This window comes from Sus scrofa, chromosome 2 (assembly GCF_054392235.1).
Source record: "Sus scrofa isolate SSC_HxYL_T2T_F1_AM1 chromosome 2, Sscrofa_HxYL_maternal_Yorkshire_Landrace_v2.0, whole genome shotgun sequence".
In the NCBI taxonomy this organism is placed as follows: domain Eukaryota; kingdom Metazoa; phylum Chordata; class Mammalia; order Artiodactyla; family Suidae; genus Sus; species Sus scrofa.
The window spans coordinates 68,732,426-68,755,971 of NC_139384.1; the positions used below are offsets into that span (position 1 = coordinate 68,732,426).

The 23,546-nt window shown below is 56.5% G+C and overlaps 3 protein-coding genes across 5 annotated transcripts; 1 reads left to right on the forward strand and 2 right to left on the reverse strand.

Moving 5' to 3' along the window:
• Positions 1 to 482: 482 nt before the first annotated feature.
• On the reverse strand, positions 483 to 4,435 carry IFI30 (IFI30 lysosomal thiol reductase). The gene is given in 7 exon segments (NM_001131046.1): positions 483 to 777; positions 862 to 915; positions 1,095 to 1,247; positions 2,033 to 2,125; positions 2,908 to 2,982; positions 3,076 to 3,258; positions 4,250 to 4,435. Coding segments are annotated over 7 exon segments (741 nt in total). The 5' UTR covers positions 4,370 to 4,435; the 3' UTR covers positions 483 to 714.
• A 3,653-nt stretch (positions 4,436 to 8,088) lies between these two features.
• PIK3R2 (phosphoinositide-3-kinase regulatory subunit 2) lies at positions 8,089 to 22,752 on the reverse strand. 3 transcript variants are annotated; one of them, XM_021083506.2, is made up of 16 exons: positions 22,659 to 22,752; positions 20,164 to 20,910; positions 16,703 to 16,795; positions 16,313 to 16,354; positions 16,092 to 16,223; positions 15,793 to 16,006; positions 14,929 to 15,014; positions 14,676 to 14,778; positions 14,487 to 14,585; positions 14,226 to 14,406; positions 13,998 to 14,123; positions 11,282 to 11,424; positions 10,876 to 11,052; positions 9,991 to 10,062; positions 9,654 to 9,824; positions 8,089 to 9,305 (listed from the first exon to the last, which is right to left on the reverse strand). In XM_021083506.2, exons 2-16 carry the CDS (start codon positions 20,483 to 20,485, stop codon positions 9,098 to 9,100), a joined length of 2,169 nt encoding a protein of 722 aa, XP_020939165.1. In that variant the 5' UTR covers positions 20,486 to 20,910; positions 22,659 to 22,752; the 3' UTR covers positions 8,089 to 9,097. The 3 variants fall into 3 exon arrangements, with proteins under 3 accessions (XP_020939165.1, XP_084868438.1, XP_084868437.1); XM_085012312.1 differs by having other exon boundaries at positions 16,703 to 17,701; positions 19,562 to 20,910; XM_085012311.1 differs by having other exon boundaries at positions 16,703 to 17,717; positions 19,528 to 20,910.
• LOC146405438 (uncharacterized) lies at positions 20,908 to 23,143 on the forward strand. The gene has a single exon (XM_085012332.1). It carries the CDS (start codon positions 22,547 to 22,549, stop codon positions 23,012 to 23,014), a length of 468 nt encoding a protein of 155 aa, XP_084868458.1. The 5' UTR covers positions 20,908 to 22,546; the 3' UTR covers positions 23,015 to 23,143.
• The last annotated feature ends 403 nt before the right edge of the window (positions 23,144 to 23,546 follow it).

The window sequence follows — 23,546 nt, forward strand, 5'->3', positions numbered from 1 at the left end:
AATTATCCTATCACACACCCAGTTGTTCTCAGGTGCCTCAGCCTGGCATTCTAGCTCCCGACTTTGCTGCTGTCTGGGCCTTTGCATACTTTTCCCCTTTCCTGGAACACCATTCTTTCAAACTCCCCAGACAAGGTCTGTGCCCCATCCTCTGGCCTTGCCTGGCCCTAGTTAACATCCTCTGGCTCAACCCATAGTACCCAGTGTGGGGTCAGCAAAAAGGGGGGAGATAGGGATGTTTGTTGAATTGATAAATACATTTTCTGCTGGATGAACTTCTAGTCACCCTTCAAAACCTCAGCCCCCATACCTATGAAGAACCTTCTCTCTTCTGGGCTCCTCTAGCTCTGGTGCCTCCCCCTCTGGCCCATTCCCCCCCCCCAATGGGGCTAGGGATATCTGGCTGGCTCTGCATCCCCTGGACAGGTGGCTTCACAGGGGCCCCAGGATTGCACAGATCTGGAAGAAGGGGGTTTTCCGTCTTATCAAATGAATCACAACATCTCAAAGTGTTTATTAAACAAGTTTCAATGTAGCACCATTCTCAGTGGGCAAGATTCTTGACCTTGGGGCAGAATTTTGAGTCTGGGCTTTGTGGAATGTGTAGACATCATCTGCATGATGAGTAGTGGCTGCTGAGAGTCAGGGATCAGAAAATGAGGGCAGGTGGGATCTTGCTCTTCCTGTATTAGCTCTCTCTCAGGGCACCAGCTGTCACTTGAAGCAGACTTCCTTGTGGGAGCTGGCCAAGATTTGGCAGACATCCGGCTTCTCACCCTGGAGAAGATAGCCATGAGTTGGGGTCCTGAAAGGAGACCTTATCCCCACCAGCTGGATCCCTCTGTTCCCTGTCCGGCTTACCTCGTACAACTGGCAGACGAGGCGTAAGAGCTGGTCCTTCTCTGTCATAGGTTTCTGCACAAGCATGACAGGAGGTCACAAGTCCCACCCACCCCAATCAACCCATGCTCAGCCCAGAAGGGGCTGCAAATTGTCCCAAGTGTGGCCCCGGACGGCTGCTCCCAGACCATTGGGCACATCCATCACCCAGGTCCCTGCCTGGAGGCTGACCTGAGGGCTGCAATAGTTCTTACCCCATTGACGACGACCCAGGGCACATATTCATGGGGTGGCTTCAGAGCATCTGTGAGTTGGGCATTAATGTGTAAGAGCTGCATGCCACGGTCCCCCATTGCACACTCCATGATAGAGTCTGGGGATACTTTTGGAGCATAGATCTGCAGGCACTGAGGGCAGAGGGGGAGCTGGTCAGTTGGAGCGTTGCCTCAGGTTCCTCCCTCTTATCTCCCCAACAGGAACTCCCAACCAGCACTGCCTGCCCCTCCAAGCCGTTTCTGTTTCCTCACAGGGGACAGTTGGACTCACAGGGGTACAGCAAAGCCCATAAACATCAGGTGCTTAATACATGCCTGAGAGCAGGGGCTCAGGCTGCTCCTGTTTCCAATAAGACCAGACCAGACCCCTAGAGTGTTTCGGTTTCCTCAGAGCATCCATACATGTTGTTCCCTCTGTCAGGAACACTTTTCCTCCTCCTTCCCCTGAGTCTCCTGAGTGTTCCTTCCTCCTTTGCACTCCTCCAGCCACACTATGACTCTGTAGAGCTGGAGGTGTCTCAGGGTGGCTCAGGTCTCTTGGGCAGCCCAGATGTTTGATGAATGAATAAGCAATCGGGGCAGATGAGTCACTCCTTTGGGAGTTCTTTTTCATAATCCTCCAGGGAGGTAGGGGGGCCCCATACCCTAGAGAAGGATCATCATCTGGGTCCCTCCACATTCCTATTCATTCAAGCCCAGCTCAGAGGCACCTGGTCCAGGAAGCCCTCTCGGACCTACCCACGTCCCCGGAAGATCTTTGTTCTCTTGATTCAGAGATTGAGACTTTGAGAGGGGAGGCAGTTTTCCTGGGGCTACTCAGAGAGCGGCAGTTGGGGGCCAGGACTTGAACCTGGGTTTGTCTGGATGTAGGGAGGCCAGGGTCCCCCAACTCAGGTGGAAGGAGGGGCATTGCTCACTGGTTCCAGATTTTTCTCCATGTCATCCAGTTCCTCTATGCAGACAATGGTCAGAAAGGCCATGTTCTTCTCCAGCTTGTCCAAAAGGCAGGCCTGGGAGTGGGGATGGGAGGGGGAGGACATGAGGGGGGGACCTGAGTACCCCAAGACCACTCTGGGATTAATCATGGGTGTCCATAAATAAAGTGGAGACAGGGAAATTCCCCTTGTGGCTCAGCGCTAACAAGCCCGACTAGTGTCCATGAGGACATGGTCGGATCCCTGGCCTCGCTCAGTAGGCTAAGGATCCGGCATTGCCATGAGCTTCAGTGTAGCCCACAGATGAGGCTCAGATCTGGCGTTGCTGTGGCTGTGGTGTAGGCTGGCAGCTGTAGCTCCGATTCGACCCCTAGCCTGGGAACTTCCATATGCTACTAAGAGTGCGGCCCTAAAAAGACCAATCAACAAACAAATGAACAGACAAAACCAACATAGAGAATGAAGAAGTGATTAAATGGAGGCACACAGGAAAAAGAATGGCGCTTGTGGCAATCCCTTCTTTTTCTTTTTTTTTTTTTTTTTACATTTAGAAAGTGGGGGACCAGGAGGTACTCTGTTCCTCTGTTCCGTAGAACAAAGGCACCTAGGCTTTAGCCCACATGACTTTTATTAAGGAAGGTGATGAGATTATTATTAGTGGGATTAAGGAAGGTGGCAAGATTAGTGGGCAGGAACAGGCATAGGCAATATTGATTGAGGTTATCTTCTTAGTGATATCAAAGAGGGTATCCTTAGGACATAAGGCAATCCCTTCTGAGTCTTGATTTCACCTTCCTTATCACCAGTAGACTCCTCAGCCTCTATGCCCCCCACTCGGGAACTCTGGGGCTGCTCACCTCCACCTTGTTCATCTTGCACTCCTGCTCGCCGTGCTGGCACGTAAATTCCCACCTGCCGCTGACATTTCGTTCCTGAAAGGCAATGGGGTAAATGCTGGCTGCCCCCCACCAGCCGCATTCCCTTCCCCTGGCCGAGTGCCCCCAGTTTCCCTGGTGCCCACACACCTGGGCGTTTCCATAGGGTACCAGTGTGACATTGAGGATTTCCCAGACCATCAGCCACGTGGGGAAGAGCTCTCGGACTAGGAAGTACCGGCAGCCATTGCACAGCGACTCATAGTAGAGGTTCACGTTGACAGGTGGAGGGTCAGACTTCCCCACGGGTCTCTGCAGGCATGGCTCACCGGCCTGCGTGGGAGAAAGGGGTGTGAAATCAAACGAAGTCCTGCTTGGTTCTCTTGCAGAAAAAGAGCTGCAAACAGGAAGTGATACACTCCTTCCAGACCTTGCCAGATGGAATCCTGACTTAAAGGCTTCACAGCATCCCTAAATCTTCCTAAATCTCAGTCTGTCTGCAAAATGGATGTGAAAAAGATTCGAAAACAGTAGGCAGTTCATGTATGCACAAGTCTTGCTTTCCTCCAGGTTAGGTGAAACTCCCCACGCGGGGGGACTGCAAGCAGTAAGAATTCAAGGCATGCTCACTTCTGATCCCTGCCGTCAATCCTGCCTTCTGAGCGGTGCGTACCGCGAAAGCATGCTCATTTGTCACTTCATCCCCAGAGCCCTGGCCGGGAGCTGAGCGAGCGTCTATACCCGCGCTGACTCCTTTTTAAATTCTTCCTCTCAGCGGGCTCACTGAACCCCTCCCAAGGCTACTGCAGAGGCGGCGCCTAATAGGTGCTGACTTCCGGCTACAGCTGAGGGGTGGCGGTCGCCCGCGTCTGTGAGCAAGTCGCTCAGACTCCGGGGCATCTGCTTCCTCCGCACCAGAAACACGCGAGCTCCTCCCGGGAGCCCCTGACGAATGCGGGTGGGCGCTTAGGTAATCCGGGCTTCCCCTGGGCTGAAAGAGAGATTCTGATTCCCGCTCCAGAGGTACACAGTAGGTGCTCAATGCACCCTGGGATGGGGTGGGGGAATTGCGGGGGGTGGGTGGGGGAATTGCGGGGGGATGGGTGGGGGATAGCTGAGCGACTCAGATTTCAGAAGGAAGCGAAAGAGAAAGGAAAGTGTGACCAGCGAGGCGGGGTGTTTTTTGAGGGGGTCAGTACCGATCCGAGAAGCACCTTCCCGAGCCCGGTCGACTCCGCCGAAGTCTGGGGAGAGGGGAGGAGCCGCCGGCCCCCTACTGGGGCGCCAGTCCCCGCTGTCCCTCCCGCCGAGTAGCCGTCCCTACCTTGCAGGGGGCCGCCCCCTGGAGGAGTGACTGCAGCGGGGACGCCGGCGCTGCCGCGGGGACCTCCAGCAGCAGCAGCAGCAGCAGAGGCAGGAACGGCAGGAGAGGCGACGAGGCCATCACGACGGAGGGGCCAACGTACGACGGCAGAAGCAGCTGCCCCGGGAAAGAGCCGCCTTTAAGCCGGCGGTGGCCCAGCCCCCCTGCCGAACCCGCCCCCTGGTGCCCACGCCCCTCGGGGGCCCGGGCGGCGTCTCTAAGCATCTCGACTTCTCTCTCTCTTTCCTTCTTTCTCTTTCTCTCTTTCTTCTCTCCTCTCTCTCCCTCTCTGGGTGTACCTTTTCCACCTGAGCTCCACCCTACCCCCCACCCCCACCAGGTGCTGGGCCCCCAGTCGCATGGACCATGAGCTGCTCTTCGATCTCCCCCGTCCCTTTCCCGCAATCAGCCCCGACCAGCCGTGTGAGGCTTGAGCATCTTGAGCAGAGGTGAGGTGGGGGCTTAGAGACAGAGACACAGCAAGACCGAGAGTTAGGAGGGCCACTCTGGGCCCAGGGATCCCTCTTGGGGGCGGCCAGGTTGACCTAGCCCCGCCCCGCCTCCCTAGCCCAGAGACCCTGCCTTCCCACCCTGTGCTCTGATGTGGGTGGGGGTGGCCGATCCTCTGCCTGAGAGTGGGCAGGGGCTGCCGCATCCCCGTTCCCTCCCTCTAGCCTGGCCCAGGACCCTTCTTCCCAACTTTCTCCCCCTCCCCCTCTCAGGCTCCCCAGCCCTGAAGCTCCAGATCCAACAGCGTGGTCCCGTGAGGCTGACTCAGGCTTGGCCACAGCTGGGCCAGAAAGCAGAAGCCAGAGCAGGGAGGGGCACCTCCCTTCTCTTGGTCCCCCACTCCTGGCTTGGGGGTGGGAGAGAAAAAAATCTGGCATTTCTTCTTTCTATCCTCCAGGGCTTGGGGAGAGCAGGCCATCCCTCCTTTCAGCCAGCTCCCTTGCTGGAGGAGAAGCCGAGTCGGAGCAGTCATAACTGAAAGCCTATAGTGTGTACATGGGGTGGGGGTGAGGGATCAGCCCGTGGAAGACCCAGGATGGCAGGAATCAGCCAGAGCCAGGTTTGCCCTGGGACTGTGCTGGGCACCTCAAGTGGTGGAGCCTCAACTTCCCCTTCTGTAAAATGGGAGAAGTGAGGTTTGGGAAATAAAGCTACCAGAGGGAGAGTTGCCCCAGGCTGCGGGTAGAGGTGGCACATCTGGGTTTGTAAGCCTGGGAAGGTGTGGACAGGACAGCAGTGTGGGAGGGAGGAAAGAATGGCCCAGATAGGAGTTCCCATCGTGGCTCAGTGGTTAACAAATCCAACTAGGAACCATGAGGTTGCGGATTCGATCCCTGGCCTTGCTCAGTGGGTTAAGGATCCAGCGTTGCCATGAGCTGTGGTGTAGGTCGCAGACCTGGCTTGGATCTGGTGTTGCTGTGGCTCTGGCGCAGGCCGGCAGCTACAGCTCCGATTAGACCCCTAGCCTGGGAACTTCCATATGCCGTGGGTGCAGCCCCAGAAATGGCAAAAAGACAAAAAGATTAAAAAAAAAACAAACAAAAAAAAAACAGTCCAGATAAAGGCGAGAAGGCTGGGAGTGTCAGGGAAGTAACTGAGACATTCAGACTTTGTAGGGCCTTGACGGGACAAGGGTCTGGATTGCACGGGAGGAAACACCCATCCCTGGCCCAGAAAACAGCCCAGTCCCCCAGCCTCCCTAGCCTGGTCCCTTCCAGTTCTGGGGAAACCCCAGCCTGCATGGCCACATTCATGGAAGCTGGGGTTCCCCTGAAGTCCCCAATAGCTGGACAATCCCCCATCTGACCTTTTGGAGCCATTCACAAAACCCATTTCCTTTGTAGAAGCTTCTGCAAGACTAAGTAACCCCGCTTGGGGCAACTAGTGGGCGCTCCATGCTGTACTGGGCAGGACAGAAAAAATAACAATAAACAGAATTGCTACGATTTTCCCAGTGGTTATTAAGCCCCAGCCCTATAGCAGGAATTCATAAACCTCACACATTTGATCATGGAACCCTCAGAGATAGCCATTGGAGGTGGGGGTAAGCAACTATTGACCCAACTTGGTAAGAGGAAAAATTTTTTTTAAACATTGTTATTTATTTATTTATTTTTTACAGCCGCACCTGTGGCATACGGAAATTTCCAGGCTAAGGATCAAATCGGAGCTGCAGCTGCCGGCCTGCACCACAGCCACGGCAATACTGGATCTGAGACCTATGCTGCAACTGCGGCAATGCCAGATCCTTAACCCACTGAGCAAGGACAGGGATCAAACCTGCATCCTCAAGGACACTATGTTGTGGACCTTTTTTTTTGCTTTTTTAGGGCTGCACCCTCAGCATATGGAAGTTCCCATGCTAAGGGGTTGAATCAGAGCTACAGCTGCCAGCCTACGCCACAGCCAGAGCCATGTGGGTTCTGAGCCACATCTGCGACCTACACCACAGCTCCTGGCAATGCCAGATCTTTAACCCACTGAGCGAGATCAGGGATCGAGCCTGCATTCTCATGGATACTAGTTGGATTCACTTCTGCTGCGCCGCAGCAGGAAATCCACTAGGTTGTATTCTTAACCCACTGAGACATAACAGGAACTCTGGTTAAGAGGAAACTGAGGAGCAGAGAAGGGAGGAAACACGGTTGAGTGCGGGTACCAGCTTAAGGCTGTGTGGGCTGACTGTTCTCTTTGGTCCCCAGGCTGGGCTACAGGACTAAGAAGGTAAGCTTTGTACTGCATGTTCACCCACATGGTGGGTGAAGGGGCGGGGTGGGCAGAGTCCAGGTTGGAGTTATTTATGGTGCCTCCTGACTGGCCACTCAGTGGGGTCAGTGCTTGGGAGAGTTCAGAGCTCTGAGGCCAAGGGAAGCAGCTCCTGTCCTTGTGAGAGCGAATCACAAGAGATGAGGCAGAGGCAGCCTCATCCCTCCATCCCCCCAGGGCTGCCTCAGGCATGTCGGGTGGAGGAGGGGGCAGGACAGAAGGCTCCCAGCCCTGGGTGTGGGAGAAGGCTGAGGGACAGGGACATTGGGGAAGGGGGAATGGTGGTGAACATGAGTCCAGGTCAAAGGCACCCTGAGGACCCAGCTTAGTGTCTTCTGAGACATGGCAGCCTGAGCATCTGGGCTGGTGTGGAGAGGGGTCAGTGGAAGGTCAGCAGGGAGGAGCTGGCATTGAGGGCATCAAGGACACGGGAGACTCCTCTGGGTGGCACAGGAGGGGTTGTGATTCTTGATCCTGCTGGCAAGGAAGACATTGCCCATTAGTGGGGAGGTGACTTTCTGGAGGGCAGGGCTCGTGGCTGAGTGTCAGAACTCAAACTCAAATGTGGTAGGGGGTCGGAGTGAGGAGCTGGGCCAGGGTCTGGGGTCCTCCAAGTAGGCCAGAGCATGGGGCAGAGCCTGGAGCCCAGGCCTCTCTGTGCGTCTGCACTTTTTTTTGGTCTTTTTAGAACCGCACCTGCGGCATATGGAGGTTCGCAGGCTAGGGGTCCAATCGGAGCTGTAGCCACTGGCCTACACCAGAGCCACAGCAACGCAGGATCCGAGCTACGTCTGCCACCTACACCACAGCTCACGGCGACGCTGGGTCCTTAACCCACTGAGGGAGACCAAGCTGCATCTTCATGGATGCTAGTCAGGTTTGCTGACCGCTGAGAAACGATGGCAACTCCTCTCTGTCCTTCTGGACATGAGCACCTAAACTGGTGTGGGGGAGGGAGGTGGGGAGGAGGCAGCGGCTGGCAGCCCAGAGCTAAAGAAGCCTGTCACCCCAAACAGAAGCATCCACCGAGTTCAATGTTTTATATCCATATCAGTATCAACGTACCATACAAAACCCACCTGCCAGCCTGGCCAGGCAGGCAGAAGGGGGGGTGGGGGTCCATGGGTGGTGTAGAAAACCAGGGCTCTCATCCCAAAAGAGGAGAGAAGAGAGGGTTTTACATATAGTTGAGGAAAAATAAAATCAGAACCCAACATGATCGAGAAGCCTCGAGTCTGCATCGAGTGGAGGTGCTGCGGGCAGCCTTGCGTGTCAGCCGCCCCAGAGGTGCTGGCTGCCTCGAATCCTTGGAGGCCTGGGGTCGGCTCAGGAGTTTATTTTTAATTATTTTCTTTTCAGGGGGGTTACTTCTTGGCAGCAGCCCCATCGTGGGGATAACCCAGTGCTGGGTTTCACTTCAGGGTTGGAAGGGGAAGTTGGGGTCTGTGGGGCAGGTCCCGCCTGGCCCCAAATGTCACGGCTGAGGTTCTTGGAAGTGGCCGAGCGAAGTTCCTTCCTGCCCCGACCCCAGGTCTATGGCTTAAAAAATCGGGGCACCCAGGCTGGGGCTGCGCAGCCCAGGGGGCCTCTGTAAACATGGCAGGTGCAGCCAGGTGGGGCTTGTGGGGACCCCGGGGGCCTGCAGGGGCGGGGCAGGACACAGGGTCATCGTGGGTGGCCAGAGCCGTAGGGAGAGCGGTGCCAGTGGGGAAGGGGGATAGGGCGTGGGGGGAGGCGGGACCCCCAACACAGATACACAGAGGAACAGAGACCAAGAGAGAAAAAGAGGACAGATGGAACTAGAAAGAGACAGAATAGTGACAGAGGGAGACAGAGAGACAGGCAGACTTGGAGGAAAGACTGATAGAACCTGCAAATGGAGATTCACTGGGAGAGATTCACAAAGAGACAGACAGAGAAAACCTAAGAAAGAAGAGACAGATTCAGAAAGATAGAGATCCCGGATGCAGCTGCCACCCTAGCCTCTGGCGCTGGGGGTGGCTCTGATCCGGAGCCGGTTCTCCTGCTCAGCGCTCAGCGGGCAGCAGGTGGGGGCCCAGGGCCCGGGGCGCGCACTGGGTGGGCGAGGGTGACGGTGAGCGCATCGTTGTGCTGCACCAGCGAGGCGTGCTGATAGTGCAGCACCAGCTCCTTCAGGGACCCGTACAAGTTGTAGGGCTCCGCGAAGCCGAAGCCTGTGGCCGTGCGGTAGATGACGCAGTGCTTGGTGTCGCCGTCCACCCTGCGGGTGCGGATGAAGGGCTGGGTCAGTGGGGCCCCTACCGTGCTCTCCCAGGTCTGCCCCTTGGCCCCTGTCAAGTGACCCCGCCTGGGACTCATAATTCTCAATTTCCAGGATGCTGACAGGGTCCAGACCCTACCATCCCCTGCTCTGATACTGTCCTTGCTTCCTCCCTGGTTCCCAAGAATCTGGGGGCTTCTTCCTGGCCTTCGCAAGGTCTAACATACAGTTGGCGCTCAATGAGAGGTCCCAGAAGGAATGGGTGGGTTCCCTCCCCACTCCCTCCCGACTCCCTCCCCTCTCCTCCCCTCCCCACTCTACTCTTGGGCTCCCCTGCCAGGCACTCACACCACAGAGCAGGCATAGCAGCCCCGCTGGCTGCTCTCACGGATGAGGAAGGTGCCATCCCGCTTGCCACTCAGCATTTCTTCAGCTTGTGTGCGGTTGATCTTGCCTACATACCATGTGCGTTCCTCATGGTGGGGAAGGTCATCCTCATCCTCCATCAGCGAGTACTGGCTGTGGGGGAGGGCAGGGAGGAGACCTGGTCACTTATCTGCTAGCCTCCAAGGTCCCCTCTGCCACCTGGACAGCTCTTCCTCCCTGGTGAACTCCTACTCGTTTGGCAAAACCCACCAAAAATGACCCCTCCCCTGGGATACACCCCTTGCAAGTGGTCACTCACTCCTCGGTCTCGTTTTTGATCCCCAACCACTCGTTGATTTTCTTCTGCCGGGCACCTTTCTGAGTGAGCCACCTGGTGGGAAGAGGAAAGGTGGGCTCGTGCTGCTCTGCTGGTAGGGGAAGGGAGGCTGTGGCACAGGCAGGGCGAGCCCACAGTGGGCCACTCCAGCCTAGCTGGAGGCAAGGGTTGACAAACACAGGTTCTGGGTGCAATACCCCCGGCTGCCACAAGGGGTCAGCCTTGGCGGGGCCAAGGACAGCTTGAACCCAGGTGGGTTCAGCTCCTACTTATTATGTTTCTGATAACACTTTTGAGCCCCTGGGATTGTGCCATCATGGCAAGGTCTTATCACTACCAGAGGCTTGGTCCTGGGGGCTGCATGGTGGTGTGCCACACAGGGCAGCTGTTTGATCTGCACCTCAGTTTCCCGCCTGTAAAGGGGAAACTTTACAAAGGACTTCGAGAGCGCAAAGTGAGCTAGTGTGTGCACGGTGCTCAGCACACAGCACCTGGCACGCAGCAGGTGCATGTAAGCATCGAAGGTCCAGGTTGGGAGGAGGGTGGGTCCCTTGATGAAGTCCTCAGTGGATCAGCAGGCAGAAGTGGGATTTGGGGCTCAGGCTGGGCACCACCTGCTGGTTCACGTAGTCAGCATTCGTGGACTGGGTCCTGTCGGAGGCTCCCAGTGAGCTGGCCTTGTGGGACCAGTGCTCCCACTCCCCAACTGAGGCTGAGGCCACAGCATAGGGAGCCCTTCTCAGGTAGCCAGGAGAGGCCTGATCAAGAGGGAGGGGGCCTGCAGACAGATGAGGGGGCTAGGTGGGGCTACTTGGTGGAGGAGACAAGAGTGAGATACCTGCAGAGGTCACCTTGCCAGGTACTTACACAAGATACTGGTCTCGGATCTTGCGCAGCTGCATGAGGTCTGGCTTGAGGCTATTCATGCGCTTGTCAATCTCTCGGTTGTCAGAGGCCTGTGCCCGCAGCTCCTGCTCCAGCTTTGTGCGGCTCTCGTGGATCTCGGCAATGCGAGACTTGAGCCTCTCTGAGTTAAGCAGGATCCTGTGGGAGGAGTGGCTCAGAGGCTTCAGATGGCTCCGAGTCTTTGCACATGCTGTTTCCCTGAGCTCTCTTTCTGGCAAACTCCTATTCATCCTTCAAAACCCATTTTAACTGACCCTGTCTCCCCCCACCCCCTGAACCCAGGTTGCCCCCTCGGTTTCCTTTCTTTTCCTACTTGTAATGTGTCAGATTAGGATGTGGGAGGGCAAGGGAGAGGAGCCAGACTCACCTCTGCATCTCTTTCTCATTGCCCTCACGCCGGAAGCGCTCCAGATATTCTTTGCTGCACTTCTCTTGAGTCTGGCCCTGCTCTTCAAAGATCTTGATGGTCTCATTGAAGGCCTCAATGGCTGTGCGCTTCATTTGGAGTTCCTGGAGGAGGGGGTAAATCTTAGCACTTCCTGGGACTCCCCGCAAGTCCTTCACGAGGGGTAAAGTCAGACCCCAACTCTGAGATGGAGACTCTACCCAAGCTGTTCCCTCTACCAGGAGCATCATTCCTCCAGCTCCTGCTGCACCAAACATACTCCTATTCGGTCTTCAAACCCTATACTCCTCAAACCCACTCTTCCTTTAGATCCTTCTTTGGGCCACTTGCAAACACCTAGGTCTGTTAGTATGGCTGAGAATTCATGATAATCCTGGGTGCTACAATTTGTGGGGCTCCTTCTCAGAGTAGGTGCCACACCTGTTCTCCTAGAACCTGCCAACAGCCTCCTATAAAGTCATAACTATTTTTTTTTATTTCGGGTCACAGCTTCAGCTGAGCTACAACAGGAACTCCCAAAGTCAGAACTATTAATGGGGAAACTGAGGCTTGGGGGGAGGGGCTAAGCCATTTCCAAGGTCACGATGTCCCTAACTGATCCTAGACAGGTGTCTTGTCCACTCTAAACCTCAGGTGACCCGTCACTAGAAAGGGGACAAGAAAAATTACTTAGGGACTACAGGGGAGACAGAAATTCCCTGCTCGAGATGAAATGTTCAGTCTAAATAAGCTGCATCTCAATGGACAAAAGAAGTTCATTAACACAGTCCTTGAATGATAACCACCCCCTTCCCTGTTTTATTTTTTTATTTTTAAAATTTTTTTTTCGTCTTTTTGCCATTTCTAGGGCCGCTCCCATGGCATATGGAGGTTTCCAGGCTAGGGGTCGAATTTGAGCTGTAGCTGCTGGCCCATACCACAGCCACAGCAACACGGGATCCAAGCCACATCTTCGACCTACACCACAGCTCACGGCAACGCTGGATCCTTAACCCACTGAGCAAGGCCAGGGATCGAACCTGCAACCTCATGGTTCCTAGTCGGATTCGTTAACCACTGAGCCACAACGGGAACTCCCCCTGATTCCCTGTTTTAAAAGGTGCTGCTTGGAGTGTCCATTGTGGCACAGTGGAAACAAATCTGACTAGGAACCATGAGGTCATGGGTTCCATTCCTGGCCTTGCTTAGTGGGTTAAGGATCTGGCGTTGCTCTGAGCCTTGGTGTAGGTTGCAGACGCGGCTTGGATCCCGAGTTGCTGTGGCTGTGGTGTGGGCCAGAAGCTGCAGCTCCAATTCGACCCCTAGCCTGGGAACCTCCATATGCCACAGATGCAGCTCTAAAAAGCAAAAAAAAAAAAAAAAAAAAAAAAAGATACTGCTCTTTTCCATAATATCCTGACCCTTTCTCTTAGGCAACTCTTGGTCAGGTTGTTATCAGCATTTTGAACAACACTAAGGCTGAAGGGGATGGAAAAGTAATTAAGACTCATGGTTCCAGTTTCCAGATGGAGAAACTGAGGCTCAAAGGCTCAACCAAGACATCTCCCATGGCTTGGCTGCTTCTGGGAAGCTGGCAGCTGCCTTCTCACCTGATTTTTTTTCTTTCTTTTTTTCTTTCGTCTTTTTAGGGCTGCACCTGTGGCATGTGGAGGTTCCCAAGCTAGGGGTCTAATTGGAGCTGTAGCCGCCAGCCTACACCACAGCCACAGCCACGCCAGATCCGAGCTGCGTCTACGACCTACACCACAGCTCATGGCAACGCCGGATCCTTAACCCACTGAGCAAAGCCAGGGATCAAATCTACAATCTCATGGTTCCTAGTCGCATTTGTTTTCGCTGTGCCACAACAGGAACTCCTCATGTGATTTCTTTTAAAAACCATGTACACTAATTTCTATGTTCTTTTTTCTTGGTTGGGGGTGGGATGTCACACCTGCAGCATGTGGGAGTTCTCAGGCCGGGGGTCAAACTTGCCCTGCGGTTGCAGCCTGTGTCACAGCTGAGGCAACGTCAGATCCTTTTAACCCAGTGAGCCACAAGGGCTCATCCTTCTTCTTCTTTTTTTTTGGTCTTTTTAGTGCTGCACCCATGGCATATGGAAGTTCCCAGGCTAGGGGTCAAATAGGAGCTACAACTGCCAGCCTATACCACAACCACAGCAATGCCGGATCCTCAGCCCATCGAGCGAGGCCAGGGAACCTACAACCTCATGGTTCCTAGTTGGATTCATTTCCATGGCGCCATGATGGGAACTCCTGTAATGACATTTCTATTTATTTATTTTTGGCCACACTTGAGGCATGCAGAAGTTCCCAATCCAGGGACTGACAACACTGGATCCTTAACCACTAGGCCACCAGGGAATTACTTTTCTTTCTTGGGTTTGCTGAGCCACAATGGGAACTCCTCGTTTTTTTTTTTTTTTGGCTGTGCCTGAGGCATGCAGAAGTTTCCAGGCCAGGGATAGAACCTGCACCACGGCAGTAAACAGAGCCATAGCAGTGACAATGTTGGATCTTTAACTCACTAAGCCAGCAGGACACTCTGATTTCTATGTTTTTAGGGCAGTCCCTGCTGCCAAGAGCCTGCTCTGGGACCTAGAAGTGGACATCTGTCCCTTTGGCCTTGTCATTGCCCCTCCAGGCCCGGTCTCCCAGTGTGTACTGGCCGGCAGTACCTGGGAGGTGCGTGTGTACTCCTCATAGAGCTGGTCATACTCGCGGCTCTTGTCCTGGTACTGCTGGTGGTAGACTTTGAGCTGGGCGCCCACTGCTTCCACACTGTCCTCTTTGACGATCTGGTCCTAGAGATACCCAGTGCCATCAGGGAAGCTACCAGGTAAACAGGCCCAGGGTCAGCCGGTCAGCACCCACCTCTGCCCCCAGCTCCCACCCCAGCCCCGGACCTGCTGGTACTTGGACACTGGGTAGAGGAGCCGAGTGTCCAGTTTGGCGTTGTACTGGGCCAGGGACTCATGGCGGTAGTGGGTGATGAGGTCCACGACAGAGCAGAAGGTGAGAGGCTCCGAGAAGCCGTAGTGCCCGTCTCGGTGGAAGACCTTGATCAGCTTGTTGTTCCCGCCTTTCCTAAGTGTGGGTGAGAGGGAGGTGTCAGCGCCCAGTGGCACCCTGAGTCCTCTCACCCCTAGTCTCCCTGAAGGCCCCACCTGAGGGTCAGCGTGTACTCCCCCTGGATCTTGCTAGATGCATCTCGGACCAGAAAGGTTCCATCAGGTGTGTCCCGTAGCTTCTCGTTTACCTCCTCTCTGCAGAGACAGCCAGGAATTGGGGCTGCCCAGCCTGAGACCCTGCCCTTCAGGCCCTGCCCACCAAGCGGCTCCGCCCCACAGCCCTACCTGGAGATGTCACCCCAGTACCACTCAGCATCCTGCAGGGAGGGTGGGCTCCCCCCATTGGCTGTCGGCGCTGGCTTTGCCTTAGGGGGTTTAGGTGGCAGTGCTGGGAGACAGGAAAACAAAGGCACACTGAGCACTGACTGTATACTGTGGCCAGATCCCACTGCAACCAAGTCTGTTGATACTGGCAGGGCCCAGAGTTGGCATTTTTGGTCCCCAACAATAAGAAATAATATGAGGGGGTGGGGGTCACCTGGGGGTGCAACCTCTTGCTCCTCCAGATGTTCCTGAAGTAACTTCTCCATCAGCAGTACAGGGAAGTCAGGGATGGGCTCAGTCCTAGGGGGAAAGGGGAGTGTGGTGAGTGCTGGATAGGGCCTGGTGTGCACGTGGCCCTGCATGCTTGGTTGGGTGTGTTTGTGTGTGTGTATGTATATATACATATATGTGTACATATACACCTATATATACATATATGGTCTTTTTAGGGCCACACCCATGGCACATGGAAGTTCCCAGGCTAGGGATTGAATCGGAGGTGCAGCCACTGGCCTATGCCACAGCCACAGCCACACCAGATCTGAGTCACGTCTGCGACCTATGCCGCAGCTCATGGCAATGCCAGATCCTTAACCCACTGAGCGAGGCCAGAGATTAAATCCACGTCCTCATGGATACTAGTTGGCTTTGTTACTGCTAAGCCACAAGGGGATCTCCTTGCAGGGGACATACTGAGAGAGCCTGTGAGGGGAAGAGTAGATGACGCGGGCAGGTATGGGGGACTAGCTGCTGTCTATGAATATATAGTAAGCGCTCAATAAATGCTCATACAACAAACAACAGGAGTTCAGCAATCAAGGGGGAGCAGAAGCGAATGCAGACACCACCCACATGCCTGCCTTCTGGTCTAGGCACCATCACCTGTCCCCGTCCTGCTGGAGACTTCCTGGAACTCAGGTCCTACCCTTTGCTATTTTTCTTAGCTTCCCCATCACAACTCTGATCTTTTCCCTGGGGTCCTGTCCACACTCCTCTTTTCACCGTCCAGACCCCTCCCTGGCTAAGTCTCCAGCCCTTCCTCCGTCTAAAGCCCCAGCCCCCAGCACTGGCCTCTCACCCGTCGGGCGCGCCCCCTGGTGGCGGCGAGGGCGGTGGCGGTGCGCGCAGCAGCAGCGGCCCGAAGGTGGCACTCAGAGCTCGCACCGCGGGGCCCGGGGCTGGGGCGCGTCGGGCCACCCGGCCCAGGTGCTGGAGCAGGAAGCGCAGCGTGAGCGCACGGTGCAGCGGCAGTGTCGGGGGCTCCAGCGCCGGCCCCACGGGCCCTGCGGCCTCTGCGGAAGATGGCCAGGGCAGGGTGAGCCGAGGCCAGTGCCCGCTCCAGTGCCCTCCCCAGTCTGGGCTTCCTGCCAGGCTCACCCCGGAGGGCCCGGTGTGCTTCGGCCGCGGCCTCGGGTGTCACGAGGGGAGCGGGTAGCGCCAGCAGGAAGCCCTTCACGCCATCTGACAGGGCTGCAGCATCCCACTGCTCCACATCGCTCAGGGACCAGTCTGCAGGTGCAAGGGGGATACATGGGTCCAAGGCACATCGTCTAGGGCAGGTTCCTCTCCCTCTCTTACCCACTGAAGATTCCCCTCACCTGTGCGGGCAGCGGGTGGCTCAGGCCTGTAGCTGTCTAGCCCTGGGAGGAAAGGGGATGGGGTGGGTAAGTCAGCTTCACCCCATGTGGCAAGACCAGCTCTCAAATGCTGCCCCAACCCCATGTGGGGTCTGGGGTGGCTCCTCAACCTCCCAGAGATAAAAGCAGGAGGGGAGGAAGATGGTGGCAGAGGACACAGCGCATGCAATGATGAGTCCAGTGTCCACATTCCCCTGGAAGTTACTCCTTCTCCAAGTTAACATGGAGCCCCGGAGCATCCTGACTCAGCATCTTCCATACAGGGCCCAGCAGCCCTGTGAAGGGGATGAGGTGCCCATCACCAGAGGTAAGCAAGCAGAATCCAGGGATTGCGGCCAGACTGAGGCTCACCTGTCCGCTCAATGGCCTCCACGAGCTTCACCAGGATAGGGGGAGCCACATCAGGTGGGGAGAACTGCTCGGGTAGGTCAGGGAGTGTAAGGCCTGGCAGGAGGGGAAAGAATGTTGGCAGGGGCCCTAGCAGGACCCCAGCCCCTTTCATTGCTTGCTGCACCTCAGCTTGGGTGGCTTCAGGCAGGACCCAGCTCAGGCAAGTGCCTGGCATCTGAACCACTGTCCTCGGGAAGACAGAAGGTCCTGCTGGTGGGCCTGGGAGGGCTGAGTTGGTGGGAAGAAAATTTCTGGGTTAAAATATCAGTTCACACAAGTTCAGAGACCAGATGTAGTCAGTTGATTAGTGTCTCTTCCCTCCCCCCAAATGCTATGTCTACTTCCTAATCCCTGGTACCTGTGACTGTGACCTAAGTTGGAAATAGGGTTTTTGCAGATGTAATTAAATTAAGGTAAGGATTTCGAGATGAGATCATCTGGAATTTAGGGCCCTAAATCCAAGGACTGGTGTCTTCTTAAGAGAAGGCCATATGAAGACAAAAGCAGAGACGGGGGCGATGTGGCCACAAGCCAAGGTATGCCTGGAGCCCCCAGAAGCTGGAAGAAGAAAGAAAAGATCTTCCCCGAAAGCCTCCAGAGGGAGGGCAGCTCTGCCCACACCTTGATTTTGGACTTCTGGCCTCCAGAACCGTGAGAGAATAAACTATGGTTTGAAGCTACCCATTTGTGGTAGTTAGTTACAGCAGCCACAGGACACTCACACAACAGGTTCAGGGGTCTGCCGTTGTTTTGCTGTGCAACCCCAGGCACAAGACTTGCCCTCTCTGTATCTCAGTTTCCTCTGAGGTATCATCTCTCCCTTCTTAGTGGGAACAACAGAGTGGTTGAAAAGAATAAAAGAAAAATGGAGTTCCCATTGTGGCTCAGGGGTTAGTGAACCCGACTAGCATCCATGAGGATGCGAGTTCGATCCCTGGCCCCGCTCAGTGGGTTAAGGATCTGGCATTGCCATGAGCTGTGATGTGGGTCACAGACACGGCTCAGATCTGGCATTGCTGTGGCTGTGGCTGTGGTGTAGGCCAGCAGCTGTAGCTCCAATTGGACCCCTAGCCTGGGAACCTCCATATGCCGCTGGTGTGGCCCTAAAAAGACAAAAAGACCAAAAAAAAAAAAAAAAAGAATAAAAGGAAAATACCCCGTCTGGGTCATAAAACCTCATACCAAGGACCTTTGTCCATTTTCTAAGCCATTTTGCTTTAAAATAAATGATCTTCCCCCTTTTAAAAATGCTGAGCCCCTGCTGCGTCCCAGCCCCGCCTGGCCCCATGTTTCCGCTCCACCCAGCCTTTTGTGCTCCGGCGCGCTCTGCCTGCACCGCGACCATTTGATGCAGCTTTGGCCCTTGGCGGGGACGCCCTGGCACACAGCAGGGACAAGCCGGGGCCTGCGGGGCCTTCCTGAGTGATGGGCCAGGTGGTGCCTTGAGCTGAAGAAAGGCCCAGCTGTGTTGAAAAATGCAAAAAAAAAAAAAAAAAAAAAAAAAGGAAAAAAGAAAAAAAGAAAAGAAAAAAAAAGCGAAGAAGAGGAGGTGGGTGACATTCTGGCTGGGGCGGGAAGAAGAGACATGGTTTGGACATGATCTTGAAATTCACCTCTGAAATTTGCAAAACAGTTTGCAAAACAGGGAGGGAGGCCCCATTAGAGCATCCACTTTACGGATGAGCAGCTGAGGCTTGGGGAGGAAGCAACCTCTCCCTGGGTGCATGGCCAGGAGGGAGCCCAGGCATCATTGGGGTTCAGCACGCAGCTTCCTGAATAGAGCTGAATGGAGGGAAGGGAGGCAGCACATGGCCCAGTGGTCCCAGGATCCCGGAGTGGGCAGGGCATGAAAAAAAGGACCAATCCCCATTTCTAGATGAGGAAACTGAGGCCTGGAGAGGATTGGCCCTCCCCAATGTCACAGAGCCCTGGAAGATTTGGAGGGCGGGGCCGGGTGGCCGCCCAGAATGGGGATGTGTGTGGTGGCTGGACCCAGGCCAGGCAGAGGAGGGAGGCAGCTGTTACCAGGGGGAGAGGCAGATTCTGGCTGGGAGCCCGGATGGGGCTGCCTCCTGCTCCTCCAGGCTGAGGCGGGACGCAGGCCTGGGCCCTGGAGATGCCAGATGCTGCAAAGCCTAAGCCAGCATCCCACTGCCTCAGCACCTCACTGTTTCACCCCCATGCTGGGGGACTCTGGCCTGACCCTCTTTGGGCATCAGGGTCCTCTCTGGCACAAAACCAAGCAGGCCACCGGGTGGGGCCACGGTGCCTCCCAGGGCTTTGGCCTTAGCTGGGTGACTGCCCCTGAGTGAATGGGACAACCCCCTTGCACTTGGGTCTCCCCATCTATACACAGGGCCTCACTGGGCTGCTGGGAGGGTGGCAACAGGCCACACCGGGGGTTCGTCACTCATCAGCCTCAAACCTGAGCCTCAGTTTCCCTGGTTGGAACCGACGTAACCCTGCCTAGCATACAGCCCAGCATGCAGTAATGTCAGTGTAGGTTCAATGCCCTTGAGTCTCCACTCCCAGCACATTCTCTGGAAGGAGCGATGGCCAAGGGTCTCTCTGGGGAAGGGTGGAGGGTCCTCACACACCACTGTGCTGCGTGGCCTTGACTGAGTATCCCCCCACCATCTTTTTTTTGTGGCGGGGAGAAGCCCACACCTGAGGCATATGGAGGTTCCCAGACTAGGGGGTCAAATCGGAGCTGCAGCTGCCAGCCTATACCACAGCCACAGCCCCGTCGGATCTGAGCCGTGTCTGCAACCCACACCACAGCTCACAGTGACGCTGGATCCTTAACCCACTGAGCAAGGCTGGGGATAGAACCCTCATCTTTATGGATCACTAGTTGGATTCTTAACTTGCTGAGCCACAATGGGAACTGCTGAGTGTCCCGCCCTTCTCTGGGCTTTTTGTCTCCCTTCTTTTTGGAAACTGGCAAATAGGGTTACCAAGGGGGTTCCTCAAGGGATTCTGTCTGCAAACCACAAGATGAACCTAAACTGAGCCTCTGAATTCTACTGGACACTGCCTATTGTCTTCAAAATTAATCCCACCAAGTCCCTGAGGTGAGGACCCTTCCCCCTCCTCACCTGCGGGCTTATTCCCTGAACCTGCCATTACCTTCCCACCTCAGGGCCTTTGCCCTCACTGCCTGCTGCCCAGAGCTCTTGGCCCTCAGCTCTCTGGAGAGGCTCCCGCCTCGCAGCATCTGTCATCACCTAATCACATTCTTGTTCCACCAGCTGCACCCGGCCCTTGACAGCAGTGTAATCAATGCTTGTCGACCCACCAATGTTCTTATTCCTCCTCTCCTGGAAAAAGCATCACTGCCTCACTGGAAAGAAGAGGAAACTGAGGGTCCGAGGGTCTCCCTCCTGCCCCCACCCCTGCCAGGGCCCCTATCAGTCACTCACCTGGCTCAGGGGGCCCATCTCGGGGCCTGGCAGGCAGTGGGCGGGGGCCGCGTGGGCGAGGGCCAGGCCGGGCCAGGGCCACGGGCCCCAGGAACTCCACGTAGGTGCCAGGGAAGTCACCGCGCTGGCGTGTACGCTCGTTGAGGCCAGGCATCCAGCCCACGCTCTGTGGGCAGCGCTCGCTGCCCTCAGCCACACCTAGTGCCTGCAGGGCTGCCCTGCTCACCACCAGCACATCACCCGGCAGCAGCTCCAGGTCCTCCGGCCGCTCCCGGTGAAATGGGTACAGCGCGCGGTACTGGAAGCCCTCGGCGCCAGCCATGGCTGGGCAGGGTGGGGTCTGGATGGTCAGGTGGCTGCTCGGGGCCCCAGTGGCCCCATCAGCCGGTGGGGGGGGCGCTGGGAGGGTCCACTGGATGGGCTTGGGGACTCAGACTTCTACTCCCACCAAGAAGTTACAGGTGACCACCAGGGATGCTCACGCCTTGCTTCCCACCATTATTCTACGACCCTGACAAGGGTCACTCGTTGCTCCGTCCACCATTCGTCAACTGGTGGGAGGGGGTCGGCAGCGTGATCTCAGGTCACTCAGCCGCTGCGTCCCCCCTCAATCCGTAGGGCTGCGCCAGGCCGCTCACTCCCTCACGTAGGGGGCCATTGGCTCCCGAGGCTGGCGGCTCTTCCAGCTGCGCCAGGCGAGGGGGCCGAGGGCACAGGCTGTCACCATGCTGGGCTTGGGATGCCGACCTAGGGATAGAGGGGCAGGGCAGTGTCAGCCAGTTTGCAGCCCTGCCGCCCTCAACTCAGAGATGGGCCCAAATCCCAATTTAGAATTCTCTGACTTACCGGCTAACCTTGGGCCAGTCCCTGCCCCTCTCTGGGCCTCAGTTTACCCTGCTGTAAAATGGTTGCAATAATAGCCCTCCCTCGGGGTTGGGAGCAGAGCTCCCAAGAATCTGCCCTGGCACACTGTATGCTCAGTAAAAAAGCTCTTCCTTGCCCTTGTTAGAGATGGGGAAACTGAGGCTCAGAGCAGGGAGGCCTTGGTTGGACCAGCCAATGGACCAGGAAGCCAGGACTCAACTCAGATCCGCCCAACCTCACAAGACCCACGTGGCCAAACAGTTATACCCAGAGCGGGGAGGGTGTGAGGGGGAGGATGCTCATGGCGCTGTGGGAGCTCTAAGAGGTTGGGCCAGCTGGACACAGAAAGAGGCAGCAGGGGCGAAAGAGGGTAGGAGAGGTCCAAGGCAGAGGCCCCGCACAGGCAAAGGCCTAGAGGTGAGTCCAAACAAATGGATCTGCAGGAGAGAAGGGGACAGGAGTCCTGACATGGCTCAGTTTGGGGGCCACAGGAGGTACTCAACACATGAGAGGATGGGTAGGAGGCCCAGAGGACCTTGTCCCCATGGAGCCAGCAAGGGGTACATGGGGGTGGGGCATGGCTGCTGCCAAGGGGGAGGCTGCTGGAAGGGCAATGATCACCTCCCAAGAGCCCTCAGTCTCAGGCAGACACAGCCCAGCACAGACATCCAATCTCAGCCCTGCAGGTTGAGTTCTCCTGAGAGGTTGGGGATGGTGGTGGGGAGGGGTGGTGTTTTCTGGAGGGCGGGTCCTCACAGAGGACAGGAGGGGGTATTAGCCAGAGGGAACAGTACATGCAAAGGCTTGACTGCAAGAAATGCTTGCCAAGAGTTCAGGGTGCCTTAAGGAAGCCTCAGAACACGCAAGGCCTCGAGTGCCAGACAGAGAGTCAGGCTTTATTCTTCGATCACGCGGAGCGGCAAGAGGTATCTGAGCACGGAGCAAAAGCTCTACATTCCAACTTACCTGTTCCCTGGCCCCTGTGCCCCCACTGTACAGGTGGGGAAACTGAGGCCCAGCGAGAGGGACGTCCAAGAAACCTCCTGAATCCGTTTGTCTGCCCGCCTCCGCGCCCTGGCGTGCACACGTTTGCACATGCCCCGGTGAGCACGCCTGGGAACCAGCGCTCCTCGAACCTCGAATCCAAGAGGCGGGGTGGAGGGGACAGTCCTGGCTGGGGGCTTGGAGGCTGGACACAGGGCCTGCGTGCTCATGCGTGTGAAGACGCACTTTTGAGCCTGCGTGGACCCCGCAGACCAGTCCAGGGGCCGGAAGTGGAGTCGACCCTCTACTGTCTTGCACCCTACTATGCCCCACACAATGCCTGGGCGCCCCTCATTACTACTCGACGCCCTACTCCTGGCAGGGCCTCTCTCAATTCAGGGCCGCGGCTCCAACCCTTTATCTCTGCCTAGGGTCTCCCGTACTGCCCCCATCGTCTTGTCTCGGATGATGCACCGCAGCCAGATCGAGCCTGAGGCCTCCCGCTCCCTGCGGCCCCCTGTTCCCGCGGGGCCCGATGCAGCCCGGCTTGCGTTCTGGCTTCAACCGTGGCCCCACGCTCTGCTTGGGCGCCCTGCATTTAAGCGCACCCTTTGCCCGGCCTGCCACGCGGACCAGCCTGGACTTACCTGGTCGCGGCCGCCTCCGCCGCCGCCGCGGCAGCCGTCACGCCGAGCCGAGCCCGATCCGTGGCTACACCGCGGCCGCCGTCGCCGCAGCCGCGGGATCCCCGCCGCCGCCGCCGCCGCCGCCGCCGCCGCCGCCGCCGCCGCCGCGGTTCCGATCGGTCGGGCCCGCCTCCGGCGGAAACAGCCGAGTGTATTCGGGTAAGGCGGGTGAAACGAAGCGGAGGCGGAGGCTGGGGACACCCGAGTGCTTCCGGAAAGAGCCGAACGTACTCCCGCGGGACTGGAGGGTACGGGGGTGTTTGCCCCGGGATAACCGATCACTTCCGGAAATAACCGAGCACAATCGGGTCAGGTGAGCGACCCGAGCTCGGGTTGGCTAGGCTCGGCTGCTCTCAGAGAAGACCGAGCGATTCCGGAAATGGCCCGAGCGCGCTCTAGCTGGACTAGCCGAACAGGGGATGGGCCTGGAGACTTCGGAAAGTTTGTCAAGAACCAAGTGTGTTCGGTCCCAAATGAGGCCCTAGGAACTTAGATCCAAAGGCACCTTCCTGAAACTGTCGAAGCATGGACATCTCCAAAGGGCGGGTGAGGTGGCCCCAAATTCAAGAAACTGGAGGTGGCGGAGATGGGGGAAGGGGCTAGCCACAGAAACCTGAGCTTTTCAGGAAACAAGCTGATGGCCCAGAAGAAGCCGGGGTTGAAATCTGAGGTCTTCACGGTAGCCCAGAGGATCCGGGAACAGCTGAATCAACTCGCCGGTAGGGATAACTAACCCAGTGCCTGCCCAGATGCCCAGGCTGTTTCCGGAAATAGCCAAGACACTCGGAATCGGGAGGCGTGGCCAAGGGTTTCCGACCCTACGGGTTACTTCGGAGGTAACCGAAGGCA

What these genes read in the sequence shown, in the direction of transcription:
- LOC146405438 (XM_085012332.1), top strand. Translation starts at nt 22,547, where the DNA reads ATGCAGCCCGGCTTGCGTTCTGGCTTCAACCGTGGCCCCACGCTCTGC.
- PIK3R2 (XM_021083506.2), bottom strand. Translation starts at nt 20,485, where the DNA reads ATGGCTGGCGCCGAGGGCTTCCAGTACCGCGCGCTGTACCCATTTCAC. An exon ending in AGTACACACGCACCTCCCAG is followed by an intron (nt 11,425 to 13,997) that starts GTACTGCCGGCC and finishes CCCCTCCTCCAG; the next exon opens with GAACTCCAAATGAAGCGCAC. An exon ending in TGCTATGCCTGCTCTGTGGT is followed by an intron (nt 9,306 to 9,653) that starts GTGAGTGCCTGG and finishes CCGCACCCGCAG; the next exon opens with GGTGGACGGCGACACCAAGC.